Source organism: Crocodylus siamensis, chromosome 3 (assembly GCF_052110815.1).
Source record: "Crocodylus siamensis isolate JL-2025a chromosome 3, ASM5211081v1, whole genome shotgun sequence".
Lineage (NCBI taxonomy): Eukaryota > Metazoa > Chordata > Crocodylia > Crocodylidae > Crocodylus > Crocodylus siamensis.
Window position 1 is genome coordinate 260811543 of NC_143397.1, and position 15620 is coordinate 260827162.

The 15620-nt window shown below is 57.4% G+C and overlaps 1 protein-coding gene across 16 annotated transcripts in view; it reads left to right on the forward strand.

Moving 5' to 3' along the window:
- The window catches only part of SCRIB (scribble planar cell polarity protein), a 133818-nt gene that overhangs the window by 84590 nt on the left and 33608 nt on the right, over positions 1-15620 (forward strand). For 13 of the 16 annotated variants that reach the window (XM_090040970.1, XM_090040961.1, XM_090040964.1 and 10 more), the window contains 5 exons: positions 551-739; positions 4809-4928; positions 5163-5219; positions 11377-11433; positions 11795-11878. In XM_090040970.1, the coding sequence (XP_089897096.1) occupies positions 551-739; positions 4809-4928; positions 5163-5219; positions 11377-11433; positions 11795-11878 (507 nt within the window). The remainder of the gene's footprint in view (positions 1-550; positions 740-4808; positions 4929-5162; positions 5220-11376; positions 11434-11794; positions 11879-15620) is intronic. The other 3 variants (XM_090040959.1, XM_090040972.1, XM_090040957.1) reach the window with 2 other exon arrangements.

The window sequence follows — 15620 nt, forward strand, 5'->3', positions numbered from 1 at the left end:
CCTGACTGCACATTGCATGTGGGTTACTTCACCCCGTGACAACTTGCAGCCACAAGGAAAGCACAGGCGGGCGCACTTGCTGTGCTGGGGAGAGGGAAGGAGAGACGTGTGCACATGTAATGTTTGTGGAGAGAAGGTGGGTCCATGGGGGTGCAGGGCTGAAAGGCCTGTGTGCAGCCAAAGCCCCTCATCAGGCTACACATGTGCCTGCATGTTCCTGCCCCTGAAGATGACCAAAGGGCTTCCCTGCCTCCCAGAACAGGGCACTAGCACTCCCCATCCCCTGAAGGCAGCATCCATACCCCTGAGACCCCTTCCCACCACATCACACAGGCACACGGTGGGTTTTTTCCTCCTCCCCAACCAGTCTCAGCCGTGTGTCTGCCTTCTCCCCACAGCAGATCTCCTGGGCTGCCCCCTTCTTCTTTCTTTCCTGCCACAAACACACAAGCGCTCCCCTGACATGGGGCACCACCCTCTCCTCCCCCACACCTTGTCCACACTGCCCTTGGGCACCAGCCCCTCTGAGGCAGCCTCTGCCCCCTTGCAGGTGAGCTCCTCTGGGGCGGCTGCCCGGGATGGCCGGCTGAAGGTGGGGATGCGGATCCTGGAGGTGAACCACCAGAGCCTGCTGGGCATGACGCACACAGAGGCTGTGCAGATCCTACGCAGCGTGGGCGACACACTCCTCGTCCTGGTATGTGACGGCTTTGACCCCAAAGCCGCGGCTGCCATTGAGGTGAGTGTCAGGGCTGGGATGGGGATAGGAGCATCCCACAGGGCTCTTGATGCCAAATGGCAGCTTCATACATGTGTGCAACCCCTCCTGGTTTGCAGCACAGTGATGTGTCCATGTGCTAGGCTGACCAGAGGCCTAGATGATATTGTGAGGTTGGGCTATCTAGGAAGCCTTCCCCAAAGCAAGCACTCCCTGCTTTTTCAGCCTTTTATGTGGGGCTCCAGAAGTCCCTGGTTGCAGAAGGGAATGCAGGATGAGAAGGGCCCCTGGGTCACCAGGTGTAGTGCCAGTTCTTGCATCCTATAGCTTGGCTCATAAACTCCTATGACTCCATATCCAAAGGGCACAAGGTGCTGCCTTCACAGCTCTGGGGGGCTGGAAACCTACTGCACCTTTCCATCTTGAGCTTGCTGGTGGCACCTTACACTCATTTGTCCTGTGCCACCATTGGCCCTTGGCTGAGATGGCCCTTCTCCTTCCTGTTGTGGATTCGACTCCAGCCCCAACCCAGGTTAGACCTTTTCAGCCTTCACTTGCCAGGACACAAGGTAGGTGGTTTAGATGCTGCTTGCAAGGCACAAGGTCATGGTCTGGCCCTTCTCTGCACACACTCCACTTTGAATCATCTCTTCTGGAAGTGGGTGACTGTATTCCCCTGAGGTCTCACCCACCATGCACAGTGGCATGTCACTCTGCCTCCTCTGTGGGAAATGTTCTATCTGATACGTCCTCAGGGGGCATTTCTTTTTCCATGGATGCAGCCTCATGGCGCATCATCCTGCCCAGGAGGCCAGAGGAGGTTCCAGCAGGATGAGCTGTGCTAACAACTGCCCTTCACAGGCCACAGCATCTGGGGGGTCTTGCCTAGCCCATTCTGCTGTGAGTACCTGACAGCCAGACTGATGTGCTGGCCAGTCGCCCTCCATACCACCACCCACTGCTTGCCTGCCAACAAGGAGTCAGTCAGCTCCCAAGTGTTGGAAATGATGGGCAGGCCACACGTCTGTATAACTGTCCGGTTATACAGATGCATGCCTTGCCAGTCTTGAGGTGCATGCGTCTGTATAACTGGACAGTTGGTCACCACAGCATGTCAGCCCCTTGCAGATGACACATGGTTACCTCACAGTCTCCAGGGATGCATGCGGGTGGGGGCAGCCCGCAGTGCTGGCAGGAGCTGAGGGACAGAGAGGGAGAAGGGATGTCCTCCACAGTCACACACACAATGTATTTCATAGATTTCATAGACATTAGGGCTGGAAGGGACCTCGGGAGATCATCGAGTCCAGCCCCCTGCCCAAAGGGCAGGAAGTCAGCTGGGGTCATAGGATCCCAGCAAGATAAGCATCCAATTTACTCTTGAAGGTGTTCAATGTAGGTGCTTGAACCACCTCCGCTGGCAGGCTGTTCCAGACCTCGGGGGCTCGGACAGGAAAGAAATTCTTCCTTATGTCCAGCCTGAAATGGTTGCAGGACCAAGGGATGAACCTGGAGCATGGGTCCCAGTCCAGGGCCCTCAGGCCACTGTACCTTTCAGCTGTCACGAGCGTGATTGTTGACAAAAGGCTTCTGCTGATGGGACGCTGGCCCCATGTGAAGATGCTGCTGCCATCCTGTTCTCATCTCCAGTGCCCAGGCTCAGCGGAACAGCAGTTGAAACATTTCTGACAGGACTGAGGCCTTCACGAAGCTGGGGCCCAGTCTGGCGCTTCACACCCCATAGATTCACAGAGCTGGCAGGGACTGCCGGGGCATCTGGTCTAACCCCTTGCACGAAGGCAGGATGCTGCTCCTCACCCAGCACTGGCCAAGGCTGAGCCAGCCTCCTCTGGAAACCTCCGGTGAGCGAGATGTCCCTGCTGCCCCAGGCCAGCCATACCCCTGCCTCCCTGCCCTGGCAGCAAGGAAGTTGTTCCTGAGACTTCATCTAAATCAATTTTGCTGCAGTTTCGTAGATTCATAGACATTAGGGCTGGAAGGGACTTTGGAAGACAGTTGAGTCCAGCCCCTGCCCCAGGGGCAGGAAGTCAGCTGGGGTCATAGGATCCCAGCGAGATAAACATCCAAATGTCTCTTGAAGGTGTTCAAAGTAGGTGTTTGAACCACCTCCAGTGGCAGGCTATTTCTGACCTTGGGGGCTTGGACAGTAACGAAATTCTTCCTAATGTCCAGCCTGAAATGGTCCTGGAGGAGTTTGTGACCATTTGACCTTGTCATCTCTTGGGGCACGCTGGTGAACAGACATTTCCCCAGGTCCTGGTGAGCACCCCTGATGAACGTGGTTAGGGCCATATTGGGACAGGTGGCCATCAGTTCACGCTTTTCCAGACTGAAGAGTCCCATGGCTCTCAGCCTCTCATCATAAGGCCTGTTCTCCTGCCCTCTGATCATGCACGTGGCTCTCCTCTGGACTCTCTCAAGCTTCTCCACATCCTTTTTGAATTGTGGAGCCCAAAACTGGACACAGTACTCCAGCTGCAGACTCACCAAGGATGAGTACAATGGGAGAATGACATCCTGGGATTTGCATGAGAAGCATCTATGGATGCAAGGCAGCATTTTGCTCACTTGTCTTCAAGCCATTGCTTTAACTTCTGCCTTCTGCAGGGGAGAAAAGAGGTTCCCCTCTTCTTCATGGCAGCCCTTCAGATCTTTCCCCAGCAGTCTTGGGGAAAGCTCTCAGGTATTTGTGCCCCAGAACAACAGGAGCAACTGCAGCGAACGGCGCTCTGGCTGCCAGATGTGGCACTCCAGGAGAGAGATCTCAGTGTGTGGCTGGGAGGTCCTGAGCACAAGAGTCTAGAAGTTGCACCCCAGGGGCTGCAGCTCCAGTGCCCAGGGTGGATGGGCTGCTCCCCAGAGCCAGTGTGACCCCTGCCTCTGTTGGACTGGCCCTGTCCCAGAGGGCTGGGAGGTTGCTGCTTGTTCTGGATGTACCTGTGGTGCCCAGGAGAGCGGTGGAGTCTCTGTGGGCTGGTGCCCTTGGGATGGGGGAAGTATAGGCCAGGAAGAGGTCTCTGATGGACCCTTCAGGTCATGCCTCTGCTGCTGGTTGTAGGGGCTTTCAATAACTAACCAGGGCCCATCAGGTCCCTTATCTGAGCCTGGGTAGCTCAGTTGGTAGACCCTCATACTTTTAACCTCAGGGTCCAGGGTTCAAGTCCCTGTTCAGGTAATAACATCTGACTTTGGGGGTTGGACTTGTTGATCTGCTTGGATCCCTTCTGATGCCAACAACTATGACACTTGTCTTTGACCAGCGTGGATGTTTTGCCCCTGCTGCCCTGGCCAGCTACTCCAGACCCTCCCTGCCCCAGTGGTTTGACCTGCCATTGGTTTTCCCGTTTCCAGTCCAAATGTGTTCCTGCCTAGTTGACACCCAGGTGCTCTGGTGCCAGCACCCTCCTTTCTTTTCAGTGGCACTCTCTTCTCCTGGTGCCTCCTTGGTGTCATCCTGCCCCTCCAGCCCCCATTTCCCACAAGTGGTCATAGGCATGGTGCACACTGCTGTTCCAGTAGTGGACTGCGAGCACATCATGTTTGCGGCCTCCTGCGAGAGCGGGACCCTTCCCTCTGTGAGTGACTGGGCTCCTGCCACCACCCAGCTACGCAGAAAGTGCACGTGGCTGTGCCTCTGCTTTCTGCCAGCTGCCTCAGCCTCTGTGATAGCCAGTGTCTCCCTGCATGCTCTGCTAGCACAGCTAGTGCCATGGGGACATGGACGTGCCCTCCTGGGAGCTGCATCTGCCAGCAGAGGCCTGTTCTGTAGACCAGCCTGTGGTCTCATCTGGAGGCAGGTGCTCCAGTCCCTTGGTTATCCCAGGAGCCCTTTTCTGCTCCAGCCTGCATTCGCCTGCCTTGAACTCCGGTGGCCAGAGCTGCATGCAGTCTCCCAGGGGAGGGCCTGTCCAGAGCATAAGTGCTTCCTGCGTCTTTGGCGGGAGGCAAAGGGTTTCCAGGGGTGACTGCCCCAGGACCCTGGCAAGCACATGGGAGCATCCCCAAAATGGGACCTTGGCAGTGAAGGACACTGCCTGTTCTCACCATGCTGCACACCTTCCCTTGGCAGATGTCTCCAGGAATCATTGCCAACCCTTTTGCTGCTGGAATTGGGCGCAAGAACAGCTTAGAGAGCATCTCCTCCATTGACCGTGACCTGAGCCCCGAGGAGCTGGAAATCCTGCAGAAGGTGGGTTTTTTCCTCAGCCTGGGGAGCCAGTACAGGGTACCACAGCCTCCAAAACATGCAGCGTCTGCCTTGGCCTGAGGAGCCTGCACTGAGGGCAGGCCAGTTCCCCAGTAGCAAACTCCATTCTTCCCACTAGCTCCCTGTGCCTGCTGTTCCCTAGGCTAGTGCCTCCCTCAGAGAGGTGGCTCTTCAGCCTCCTCCAGGACACGGCACTGACCTTCTCCTCTGTTCCAGGAGATGGAGATGGTGAGGGAGGCGACTCAGTGGGAGAGAGAAGAAATGGAGAAAGTGGTGAGAGCTGTTTCGCACCCACATTCTGCCCTTGACAGCATCTCTGCCCAGGCTGCCAGCCCTGCCGGAGATGCCCCAAACCACCCTAGACGGAGCTCCCGCTCCCATCCCCCTGGAGCACGGGGATGCTCCTGTTTTTGGTGCCCTCAGCCCTCCCTGCTTCCTCATAGCCCCATCTGCCTGTTTCTGTTGCTGCTTTTGCCTTCGCCCTGTGCCGCTTCTGTCCTCAGGCAGTGCACTCCCCAGCACCTGTAGTGTCCGACTAGACCTGGTTCTGGCCTCTGCTTCTGCCTCCATCACAAGGCAGGACCTGGCTCAGAGGGGGCCGTGGTCTCTGGAGTCAGTGCCACTTCAGGCTGATTAGTCTCTGTATGTTACTGCAGGGGACATGGGACACGGCACTAGGGGAACACACAGTTCGTCTATAGGAGGGAGATGCAGTTGCAGGTGCTTGTATGAGAAAGCACCTCTCAGCCTCATCTCAACCAGGCTTTGGCCTGGCTGTCTGTCCTGGGGCTTGTGTTGTGCATAGAGCAGATTGCGGTGCCCATTGGGGCATCTCTAGCTCTCCAGTCAGCATTACAGAGAGGTCTGTGTGGAGCAAGGTCTCTTAAGGGTCAAAGCAGACAGAGGTGGTGGATCCTGGGGATGCCCATCCAGTGGTGGTGGAAAAGTTGTGACTGATAAGAGAGTTTCACAGCCTTTCCTGCAGGGGCTCAGTCTCTGGATCCACCCAATTGCCGCATCCCCCAGCTACACGTGCCTTGTCCCTGCTTTTGCTTCACCCTGGGCTCTGATGCTCGTTGTCCCAGAGGAGCACAGTTCTCCAAGGCAGGGTAGACAGAGATGCATTCCCTGAGGTAGCTGAGACCTGATCCTTTATTGCCTTGAGGATCTGGACCACGGCAGTGGCAGCAGATAGTGAGGGGTGGGAGCACGGGCATGTTATTCCTTTAGCACCATTGCTCACTTGGTGATTCTAGACATGCAATGAAACGACCTTCGGTTGAAAACAGTGAACAGCCCTTTCTTCCTCTGTTCGGTGTGTGGCCACAGTCTGCTCCTTTATGGAGTGATCTGAGGGCCAAGGAAGAAGGAGGCTTCCCAGTTATGGGCTCCCTCCTATCTCCTTTCTTCTCCTGGGTAGGCCAGCAGCTTGGTTAGGGCCATATTGGGACCTGGAGCCTGCCCCACTCGTCCCTGTCCAGGGGCCTCCAGGGTCTTGCGGTGCATGGGACAAATTCCTCATCCCTCCTAAAGGAGGTCTCCTTGGTGGATTTTACTGTCCCTTAGAGGAAGCCAGAAGGGGCCATGGTGGGGCCAGAGGAGGCCAGGTGTGTAACGTCACAGTTGCAGCAGGGGAAGTTCCTGTCCATCCCAGGTGAGCAGCTTGTGGATTTACAGGAAAAAGAAAAAGCCCTTCAGAGCCAGGGACCCCCTAGGGCACTTGCACCCCTGCCCATCTCCACCGGTCACTAGAGTGGCCAACAGTCTCAGCAGTGTTTTCAGCCCACACACCTGTCTATGCAAGACAGTGGAAGTGCTGCATGCTTGTATAAAGCGGCCTTACCTACCAGCTCAGCTTACCCAGCCATCTCAGTCCATCGGCCTGTGTCCGCCATGGCAGAGAGGCGGTATCCTGTCCCATCTGTGCCACTGCTTGGTGGCACTGGCAGCGAGGGGAAACATCACAGGCAATGCAGCATCCCGCGCCATGCCTTCTGACATGCAGGAGGTCAGCTGGTGCCCTTGGCAGGAATTCACCATGCTCTGGTACAGCTGTGGACCAGGGAGTCCTTTGAGCCTCATCTTGGACTCCCTGCCAGAGAACAAGGAGCTGACAGGATGCTGACAGCTGCTTCCTAGGTGTGCTCAGACCACTCTGCAATGCCTTGGTCACCAGTACAAGCATGGCCGCAGGAGGGGTTCTCTAGCAGTGACTCTTGGGAGATACGAGGGTCTGAGAAGCTCTTGTTCCACCCCTGGAAGCAGGCTGCACCCGACTGCAGCATGGGGTGCAGGCCCAGATGCAGCATCAGCCCACTCTGGAGCTGGTCTCTAGCTGGCTTCTGCCCTCAGTGGAGGGGCAGGGCTCTTTGCTGTTCCTCACAGTTCTCCACCTCTCAGCAACCCCACCTCCCCCGGATCTAGTCCCCATTCGCCTCTGCAATTTCTGATGCAGGATCATTTATGCTCAGTGAACCTTGGCCACCGTCTGTGGACACTCTTCCACCCGACATCATCCTCCTCTTCCATCCTTCCTCCTGGCTCTCCAAAAGGAAAGAAGCCTGTTGGACAGTGCAGGTTCCCCCTCAGGAAAGGACCCTGAGAGCAGGTTCTGCGTAGGTGCCATGGGAAGGCTTTTACTCCAGGTATGTCCCGCTTCCCAGAAGCGCCTTGGTCTCAGGCCTGTCCTGGACAGAGCTGATGGCAGTGCCTCGATGCAAGGATGATCTCTACCACAGCTCATTGGTGGGTCTTGAGATGACTTAAGAGTCCAATCCTGGAGCCCCACAGATCAATCTTTCTGCAGGGGAGAGTAGGCCATAGCCCAGGATTCTTCTCTTTTTCCTTCTTCCACTCTCTTTGCTTAAAGGGCAAAACACTTTACCTTGAAATGGTCTGTTGCGTGGTTGAGGTTTCAGTACTATTGAACTTGATGCTCTTGATGCTGGCACCTGTTTCCCTGAGCTCTGCCTCCAACACGTCTTTGTAGTGTTTCCTCTGCCTGCCATGAGATCTTGGGCTGTTACTTAGCTGGGAGCAGAGCACTTGTTTTGGGAGTCAAGAGTTAGGCATCCACACACAGTACCTGGTCTAGCAAAGTTGGAGCTTCAGGATTGCAGACTCCATGCTGGTAACATTGGCTTCAGCAAGGGTACTGGAGCTTGTGCAGTGATCTTCCCATTGGATGCAGAGGCTTTTTGAGTGGCATTGTTGGGGATACCTCTCCAGGCTCTTGAGATGATGATGGTAGGTCACCGATGTTTCACATCCGTTGTGGAGAAGTGGGGATGATGATTGAATTGTAGACATGGATCTTAGTGTCTTTCTGGAGATAGTGATCGATAAAGACAGGCTGAAACAGTTTCCCAAAGGAGGCACTTGTGCATTGGATCCTATTCTGGATCTCCTCATCAGTGTTCACTCTCTGAGAGATGTGGCTGCTGAGTTAGGGGAAGTGCTCAACTGCCTCCAAGGTCTTTCCTTCCCCAAACGGCAGTCTGGGGAGCCAGAGCACTTCGGGCTTCTCTCTCTCAGCATCAAGAAGACTAGAGTTCAGCAGCTTCTGCAAGAGATCCAGCATGGCCCAGAGGTTTTCCTGGGTACACAAGGGTGATGCAGGCATCAGTGTATTGAAGGTCAAGGATGATTGTTTTAAATACTTTGGTTTTGAGTGAAAACGTCCCAGGCTGAACAGTCCTCTATCCATTCAGTCGATCTGAACTGGGGTCAAGCCAGGACATGTCATTGCCCCAACTCTGTTCTCCATTTTTTGACAGTCATCCTGGTCCACAACAGAGCGGTCACAGTCACCTGATTGTGATGAAGCCTCAGGACCTTAATGTACTTTTCACAGGGCTTCACAACTGAGGGAGGCAAAGGCCTCAGTAGGGTTAGTGAAGGCCATATGTGGGCCCTGATTTATAGATGTTTGGGTCGGAAGGGACCTCAGAAGATCATCAAGTCCGACCCCCTGCTCGGGCAGAAAAGACCGCTGGGGTCAGACAACCCCAGCCAGGTGCATGTCTAACCTCCTCTTAAAGACCCCCAAGGTAGAGGAGAGCACCACCTCCCTTGGAAGCCCCTTTCAGATTCGAATGATGTTGTTCCTGATACTTTTCTTGGACCTGGGGGATAACAAAGATCGTGTCAGTTGCCCCATGGGATGGTCTGAAATTCACTGAGATTCTGGCAGGACTTCCTCAGCAAGAGGCAGAAAATGATTCAAGAGGATGTGGGCAAGGATTTTCCCTGCTGTTGTAAGGAGAGTGATACCTCAATAGATCCCACATGCAAACTTATTTCCTTTCCTGAAGTGCCATAAAGCAGTCACAGCACATCCCAGAGGCCACCGAGGAACAGTCTCCCTAAGCCTATAACTAGCTGCTACGGCCCAGCTGGCAACAGGACTGCTTCTCCATGACCTGCTGTGCGTGCAGCCTCTCCCAGGTTGGAGCCGATACTGCAGCCTGCAGAGACCCCCCTGCATGAGCGTCCTGGGCGCTCTCAAGCCCAGGTCTTTCTTCCAGATGGGAGGTTATGTGAGATATGAGGTTCCCTGGTAGAAACGACACAGCTTTTCCTGACATGACTGCTCCCACTGGCCTCATTGACCTGCATCACCCCCTCATCTCCTGTCTGCAGAGACCCTTGTAGCTCTGAATGCATGCAAGGCCCAGGCTGCATGGATGCAGCCTGCAGGGGAGACTGGCTGTTCCTCCTCCAGGGCACTGACAGCTTCCCTGTTGGGGGAGCTGGGGGCACATGCTCAGGGGAGCCCTCCATTCCTTCTCCCCAGTCACCACCTCTGTCGGTTGACGCCGGGTGCAGGTTGCCAAGACTTCCATGTGGCCTTTGGGTCACCTGGATCCTGTGGCCGTGTCCCAGTGCAGAGTCGCAGGGTACGGCCGCATGGTGCAGGTGCTTCCCAACCCCACTGTAGTGGTTCTGCAACCATCAGCCGGATCCTGGAAGGCAATCACATCTGTGGCACCTCCAAAGCCTGGTCCACCCTGCTGCTGTGTGGCTTGCCGTAGAAGCCCACAGAGCCAGAGTCGCTCAGCCAGTAGCCTGGGGATCAGCACGATGTTCCTTCAAGCCTGCAGCAGTCGGAGCTGGGGCACCCAGTGACAGGCCTCCACATCTAAGCAGCACAGACACCCGGGGGCTGCACCACCACCATCAGAGTGTTGCACAGGCGCAGCCCAGACGGCAGCCAGCCTCTGCACTCCTTTCCTAGTTCCCAGAGCCACAGCGAGGACCTGCCTGGGTGAAGCTGGTGTTTGACCCTTAGGGGCTTCAGCCATGGCTCCCTGCCCTCCTGCAGCAGACACGGGAGCTCTGTCTCAGGCCTCCTGTCCCTCCTGCAGGCAGGGACCGCTCTGCCCATGGATGCCTCCTCAGGGTCCTCTGGCAACCGAGAAAGGCACCACCCAGAATGGTGTGAGTGGAAACAGCCGCCGTTCCCCTTCCCCGCCTGAGCATTGGCCAGGGACCTGCCCATGGACCCCTCCTGCACCTTGTGCCTGGGACCCAGCCTGCCTGCAGCACACAGCAGTCTCTGCTGACCACAGCGCCATGCGGGACAAACCGCTTTGCCCCACCTGACGGCAGAAGGAAATGGCAAATGGATTTCCCCCTGGAGAGCCCCTGCCTCCCTGGGCACCCCCCTCCCAAGCCTCCTGAGCAGCCTCTGGCTCCCTGCCCACCTCCCACCTCCCCCACATCCCTGGGGAACCCCTACCTCCCTGGACCTCCTACTTCTGCTCCCTGGGGAGCCCCTGCCTCCTTGGGCCCAAGTTTTGCCCCAGCGCAGCTGCCGGGTGCTGTCCTTCCTCCTGTGCCTCAAGCACCAGCCACTGGAGACTCCCCCCTGGCAGCGCCCAAAGCAAGCAAACTTGGTGTTGTGTTGGCTGCTCCACCACGCACTGTGGTTGAGTCTCTGGGTGACCCCATCCCGCTTCCATGGCAAGCACAGTCCCAGGGTCCCCTGTCCTGTGCGCTTCCTTCCCCTGGTCCTCACCAAGCCTTGCTGGCTTGCAGGGCACTGGCCACTGAGCTGTGACTACTATGAAAAGACCGGGCCCGGTAGGGAATTCAACAGGCTTTTCCTAGCACGAGCAGAGCCCAAAGGTGCAGAGGTGTTGGGCAGAATGGTGTCATGCCCGACACCAGCTGTGCTGCCAGGGCTGGGCTCCACTCCCTGGCATGGCCAGGCTGGACTGCATCTGCGTTCCTACAGTCCATCCTGCAGGAACAGCCCTGCTTGCTCGTGGCAGGGCTCAGTCCTGCTGCCTTTTCTTGCTGCTGGCCCAGCTTGTGCATAGGTGTCTCTGCCCCTGTCCCTGCCCTGGCTGCTTGTGCTGACAGCTCTCCCTCTCTCTTTGCTTGTGCTGCTTGGATGCTGCTCTGACTCTGCCCCGTCCCCTGGAAGGAGAGGATGCGCAGGGAGCGGGAGGCAGCCACACAGCAGCTGGAGGAGGAGGCTGAGGTGAGGAGTGCGGGGCAGGGCTCATGGTCTGTGCTGCCCAGGTGGGCAGAGCCGATATCCCCATGCAGGGCCCTGCCCATGGGGAGGAGACAGGAGGAATGAGGGGACTTGGGCACAGGCAGGGGCATTTCCTGGGGGCACTGGGCCAGTATCTTGCCCACAGCACCATTTGAGCCAGTGCCGCGGAGGCTTCCCCAAGCAGCAGTGGTTGGGCTCTGGGAGGGCAGTGTCCACAGGAAGTGGGAACCTCTGGCAGCATTTCCCTGGAGATGAGGCTGAGATTGTCGATGCTGCCCAGCCCCCTCACAGGGCCACCTCTGCCTGGCTCCTGGCCTGACCTCTCTGTTTTTTCTCTCTCCAGAACATCACTGGCGAACCCCTGAGACTGGACTATCGGACCCTCGCGGCTTTGCCCAGCAGTGGCTTACAGAAAGTCCCCCGTGCTGTAAGTGGGGGTGCTAGGGACACAGGTCGCTGCAGGGGCAGCTGAAGTCACTCTGCTCTGCCTGGCTCCCTGCACTGGGGAGTTCCCACTGCTCCTTCTGTTGCCCTGGAGCTGCCTCTCTGTCTGCCCAATCTCTACATCACCCCCATCCTCATTGCCCCTAAGCCCTGCCTCCCTCCTCTTCTCCCACTGACCTGCTCCATATCTTACCAGCCAGCCACCCATCTTGGGCCTTCTGTCCCCTGCCCCCACCCTCCTGCTGGGGTCACTCACTTGCACAGTGACGCCCCATCTGGGAAGAATCCCAGGTATTTTTAACATCTCTCCATGTGGCCGGGCAGCTGGAAGTAGCGCGGGGGGAGCCCAGGGTAAGCAGCTGTCTCTGCTGGATGGCTTGTGAGTGCCTTGCTGGGGGCCAGCTGCCCTGTGGCCCCTGCCCCAGCCGGGGAGCTTGGGAGTGCAGGGCCGAGCAGGCTGCTGTCCTGGAATGCGAGATGGCAGCAGCAGCAGCAGCATCGGGGCGGGGGCAGGCCTGGTCCTGTCTTCCCTCAGCTGTACTGTGTCCCTGCAGGTGCTAAGAAGGGCCAAGGCAGCACTGGGTCCCTCCCGAGCTTCAGGCCAGCACCTTGCAAGGGTGTCTGTAGCCCCATTTGTTTCTCACTTTTCAAAGTGCAGCCCTGGGGGTTTTACCCCAGCAGCACGCAGGCCCCAGCCTGGACTTGTGCCCACCAGCTTTGTTGGGCGCCGTGTGCAGTGGACTCATGCTGAGGAGGCAGCCCCTTCATAGGCTTTAATGCTGGAGGGGGCTGTTGTGCCCACCCACCTGCCTTCCTGCGTGGCGTATCCTGGAGCCCCTGGCCTGGGACTCCTGCATCCAGCTGCAGCTCCCTCAGTCTGCTAGAAAAGGGCACGGAGGATCCATCTCTCTCCTGCATAATGTGCCCCACTGGCTAGTTAGCAGTCAGCACTTCTCTCTGGGCTCTCTCAGTTTGGCTTCTGGCTATCAGATCTGGCTCTTGCTGGCTGGGGTTGAGAGCCTGGCTGCACTGGTCCCTACCCTGGGCAGGCCAATGGCCCGGGAGGCACTAGCCCCATGCTGCTTCTGTGGAGCCCCAGCGCAGGGAAGGGGCCTTCTCTTGGGCAGGGCTGGAGTGAAGACACATTTACCAGTATCTTCTGTCGCCGGGAATAGAAGCCATTGCATGACTGATAAAAATAACCCATGAGAATGGAAGGGGAGGGGCGGGAGCCCAGCCCAGGAATGCACTTCAGCAGCAGCCACTGCTGTGGGGTGGGGAGTCAACACTCGCACGGGTGGATGCGCCAAGGCACCCTGCAGATCAGTGCACCCTGCACGTCCCCTGGCCTGGCCCCATCCTGCCCCAGTGGCGCTCTGCACTGCCAACCAGTGGCAGGGGCAGGTGGGGTGGGAGCAGTGGGGTCCCTGCTTGTTCCCCATTCCTTCCCCAGGGATAGTGATAGAGGTGAGGAGGTTTGCTGATAGCAACCCCAGGAGCCTCCTTATGCAACAGCCTGTCCTGAGTGCATTGGGTGTTGGGGCATATGCCAGTTCCCTGCCAAAGTCAGCCATAGGTGCCAGCACACCTCAGGAGCTGCCTACCCCTGTGCCGTGCTGTGGCAGAGTCCCATTCACCCTTCAAACCAGCACGATGGTGCTGCAGCTTTCCAGCGTGGAACCGGCTTCAGACCCTGTAGGAACTGCATGAGCCAGTGCTCTGCTGTTGCCGCTGGGGAGGGCACGGTGCAGGGGCAGGGAGGAGGCCAGCAGGAATTTGGGAGCCCGTCAGCTGCCCTTGTAGTCACCAGCCACCCAGCCCTGCTGGAGAGCTATTTTTGTAAGTCCTGCCCTGACTCGGGGACTGGAGAATGTGATCCAAGCCCAAGGCAGGCAGCTGGGCTGGGCGCTGACAGTCCCCACTTCTCTGGGGAAGGCACTGCCTGGAAACCCAGAGACTGCCAGTGGGAGCCTGGGCTCTGCACGTTCCCAAGGAAAGGTCAGTGCTTCTCTGGGCAGGGGATGGATGGAGCCAAGGGAGACCTGGGGATCAGTGCACCCTGCACATCCCCTGGCCTGGCCCCATCCTGCCCCAGTGGCGCTCTGCACTGCCAACCAGTGGCTGGGGCAGGTGGGGTGGGAGCAGTGGGGTCCCTGCTTGTTCCCCCCTCCTTCCCCAGGGGTAGTGATAGAGGCGAGGAGGTTTGCTGACAGCAAACCCGGGTAACGTGGGGCCCCTGCAAGACACGCTAGGAAATTTGGTCGTCACACCAGATGACAAAGCTAACTTATTTAACGACTTCTTTGCCTCCATTTTCCTGAGCAGGGACTGGAACAGCCACCCCCCCTCATCTGGGCCCCCCTTAGATCCCAGGGGAGGCGCACCCAGGCCAAGGGTCAGGGTGGATCTAGTCAGGGAACTTCTGGTGGGACTGGATGTATTCAGATCAGCGGGTCCAGACGATCTCCACCCCCGAGTGCTGAGGGAATTAGCTGCAGTCATTGCAGGACCCCTGGCATGGCTGTACGAGCACTCGCGGTGCTCTGGTGTGGTGCCAGAGGACTAGAAGAGGCCAACGTGGTTCCCATCTTCAAAAAGGGGAGAAAGGAGGACCCGGGGAACTATAAGCCAGTTAGTCTTACCTCGATCCTGGGCAAGCTTTTTGAGAGAATTATGCTGGCACATGTCCACAAGGGGCCGGGGGGTGGGGGAGATTATGCTTAGGGGCAGCCAACACGGGTTCATTAGCTGCAGGTCCTGTCAGACCAACCTGGTATCCTGCTACGACCAGGTCACCAAATCCTTAGCTGCAGGGGTAGCAGTGGACATAGTCTTCCTGGACTTTCGGAAGGCCTTCGACACTGTCTCTCACCCCGTTCTCATTAAGAAACTGGGGGCTGTGGTGTCGACACCAACAAAGTCAGATGGGTCACCAACTGGCTGGAGGGCCGCACCCAGAGAGCGGTGGTGGACGGGTCATTTTCGACCTGGAGGGATGTGGGCAGTGGGGTCCCCCAGGGCTCGGTCCTCGGTCCCGCACTGTTCAACATCTTCATCAGTGACTTGGACGATGGGGTAAAAAGCACCTGTTCAAATTTGCTGATGACACTAAGATGTGGGGGGAAGTGGGCACACTAGAAGGGAGGAATAGGCTGCAATCAGACCTAGACAGGTTACAGGGGTGGGCGGATGAGAATAGGATGGGATTCAACACTGACAAGTGCAAGGTGCTGCACCTGGGGAGGAAGAGCCAGCACCATACCTACAGGCTGGTGAACTCCCTTCTCATCAGGGCAGAGGCAGAAAAGGATCTTGGAGTCCTTGTTGATGCCAAGATGAACATGGGCCGGCAGCGTGGGGACACAGTCAGGAAGGCCAACCGCACCTTGTCCTGCATCCACGGATGCATCTCGAGCAGGTCCAAGGAGGTGATCCTCCCCCTCTATACAGCAGTGGTGAGGCCACAGCGGGAGTACTGTGTCCAGTTCTGGGTGCCGCCAGGAGGGATGTGGACTACGAGGAGAGGCAGCGGGACCTGAACCTGTTCAGCCTCCGCAAGAGAAGGCTGAGGGGGATCTAGTGGCCGTTTACGAACTAGTCCGAGGGGACCAGCAGGCATTGGGGGAGTCCCTGTTCCCCCGAGCACTACCAGGAATGACTAGAAATAACAGTCACAAGCTGGCAGAGGGGAGATTTAGGCTAGATATCAGGAGGCGCGACTTCAC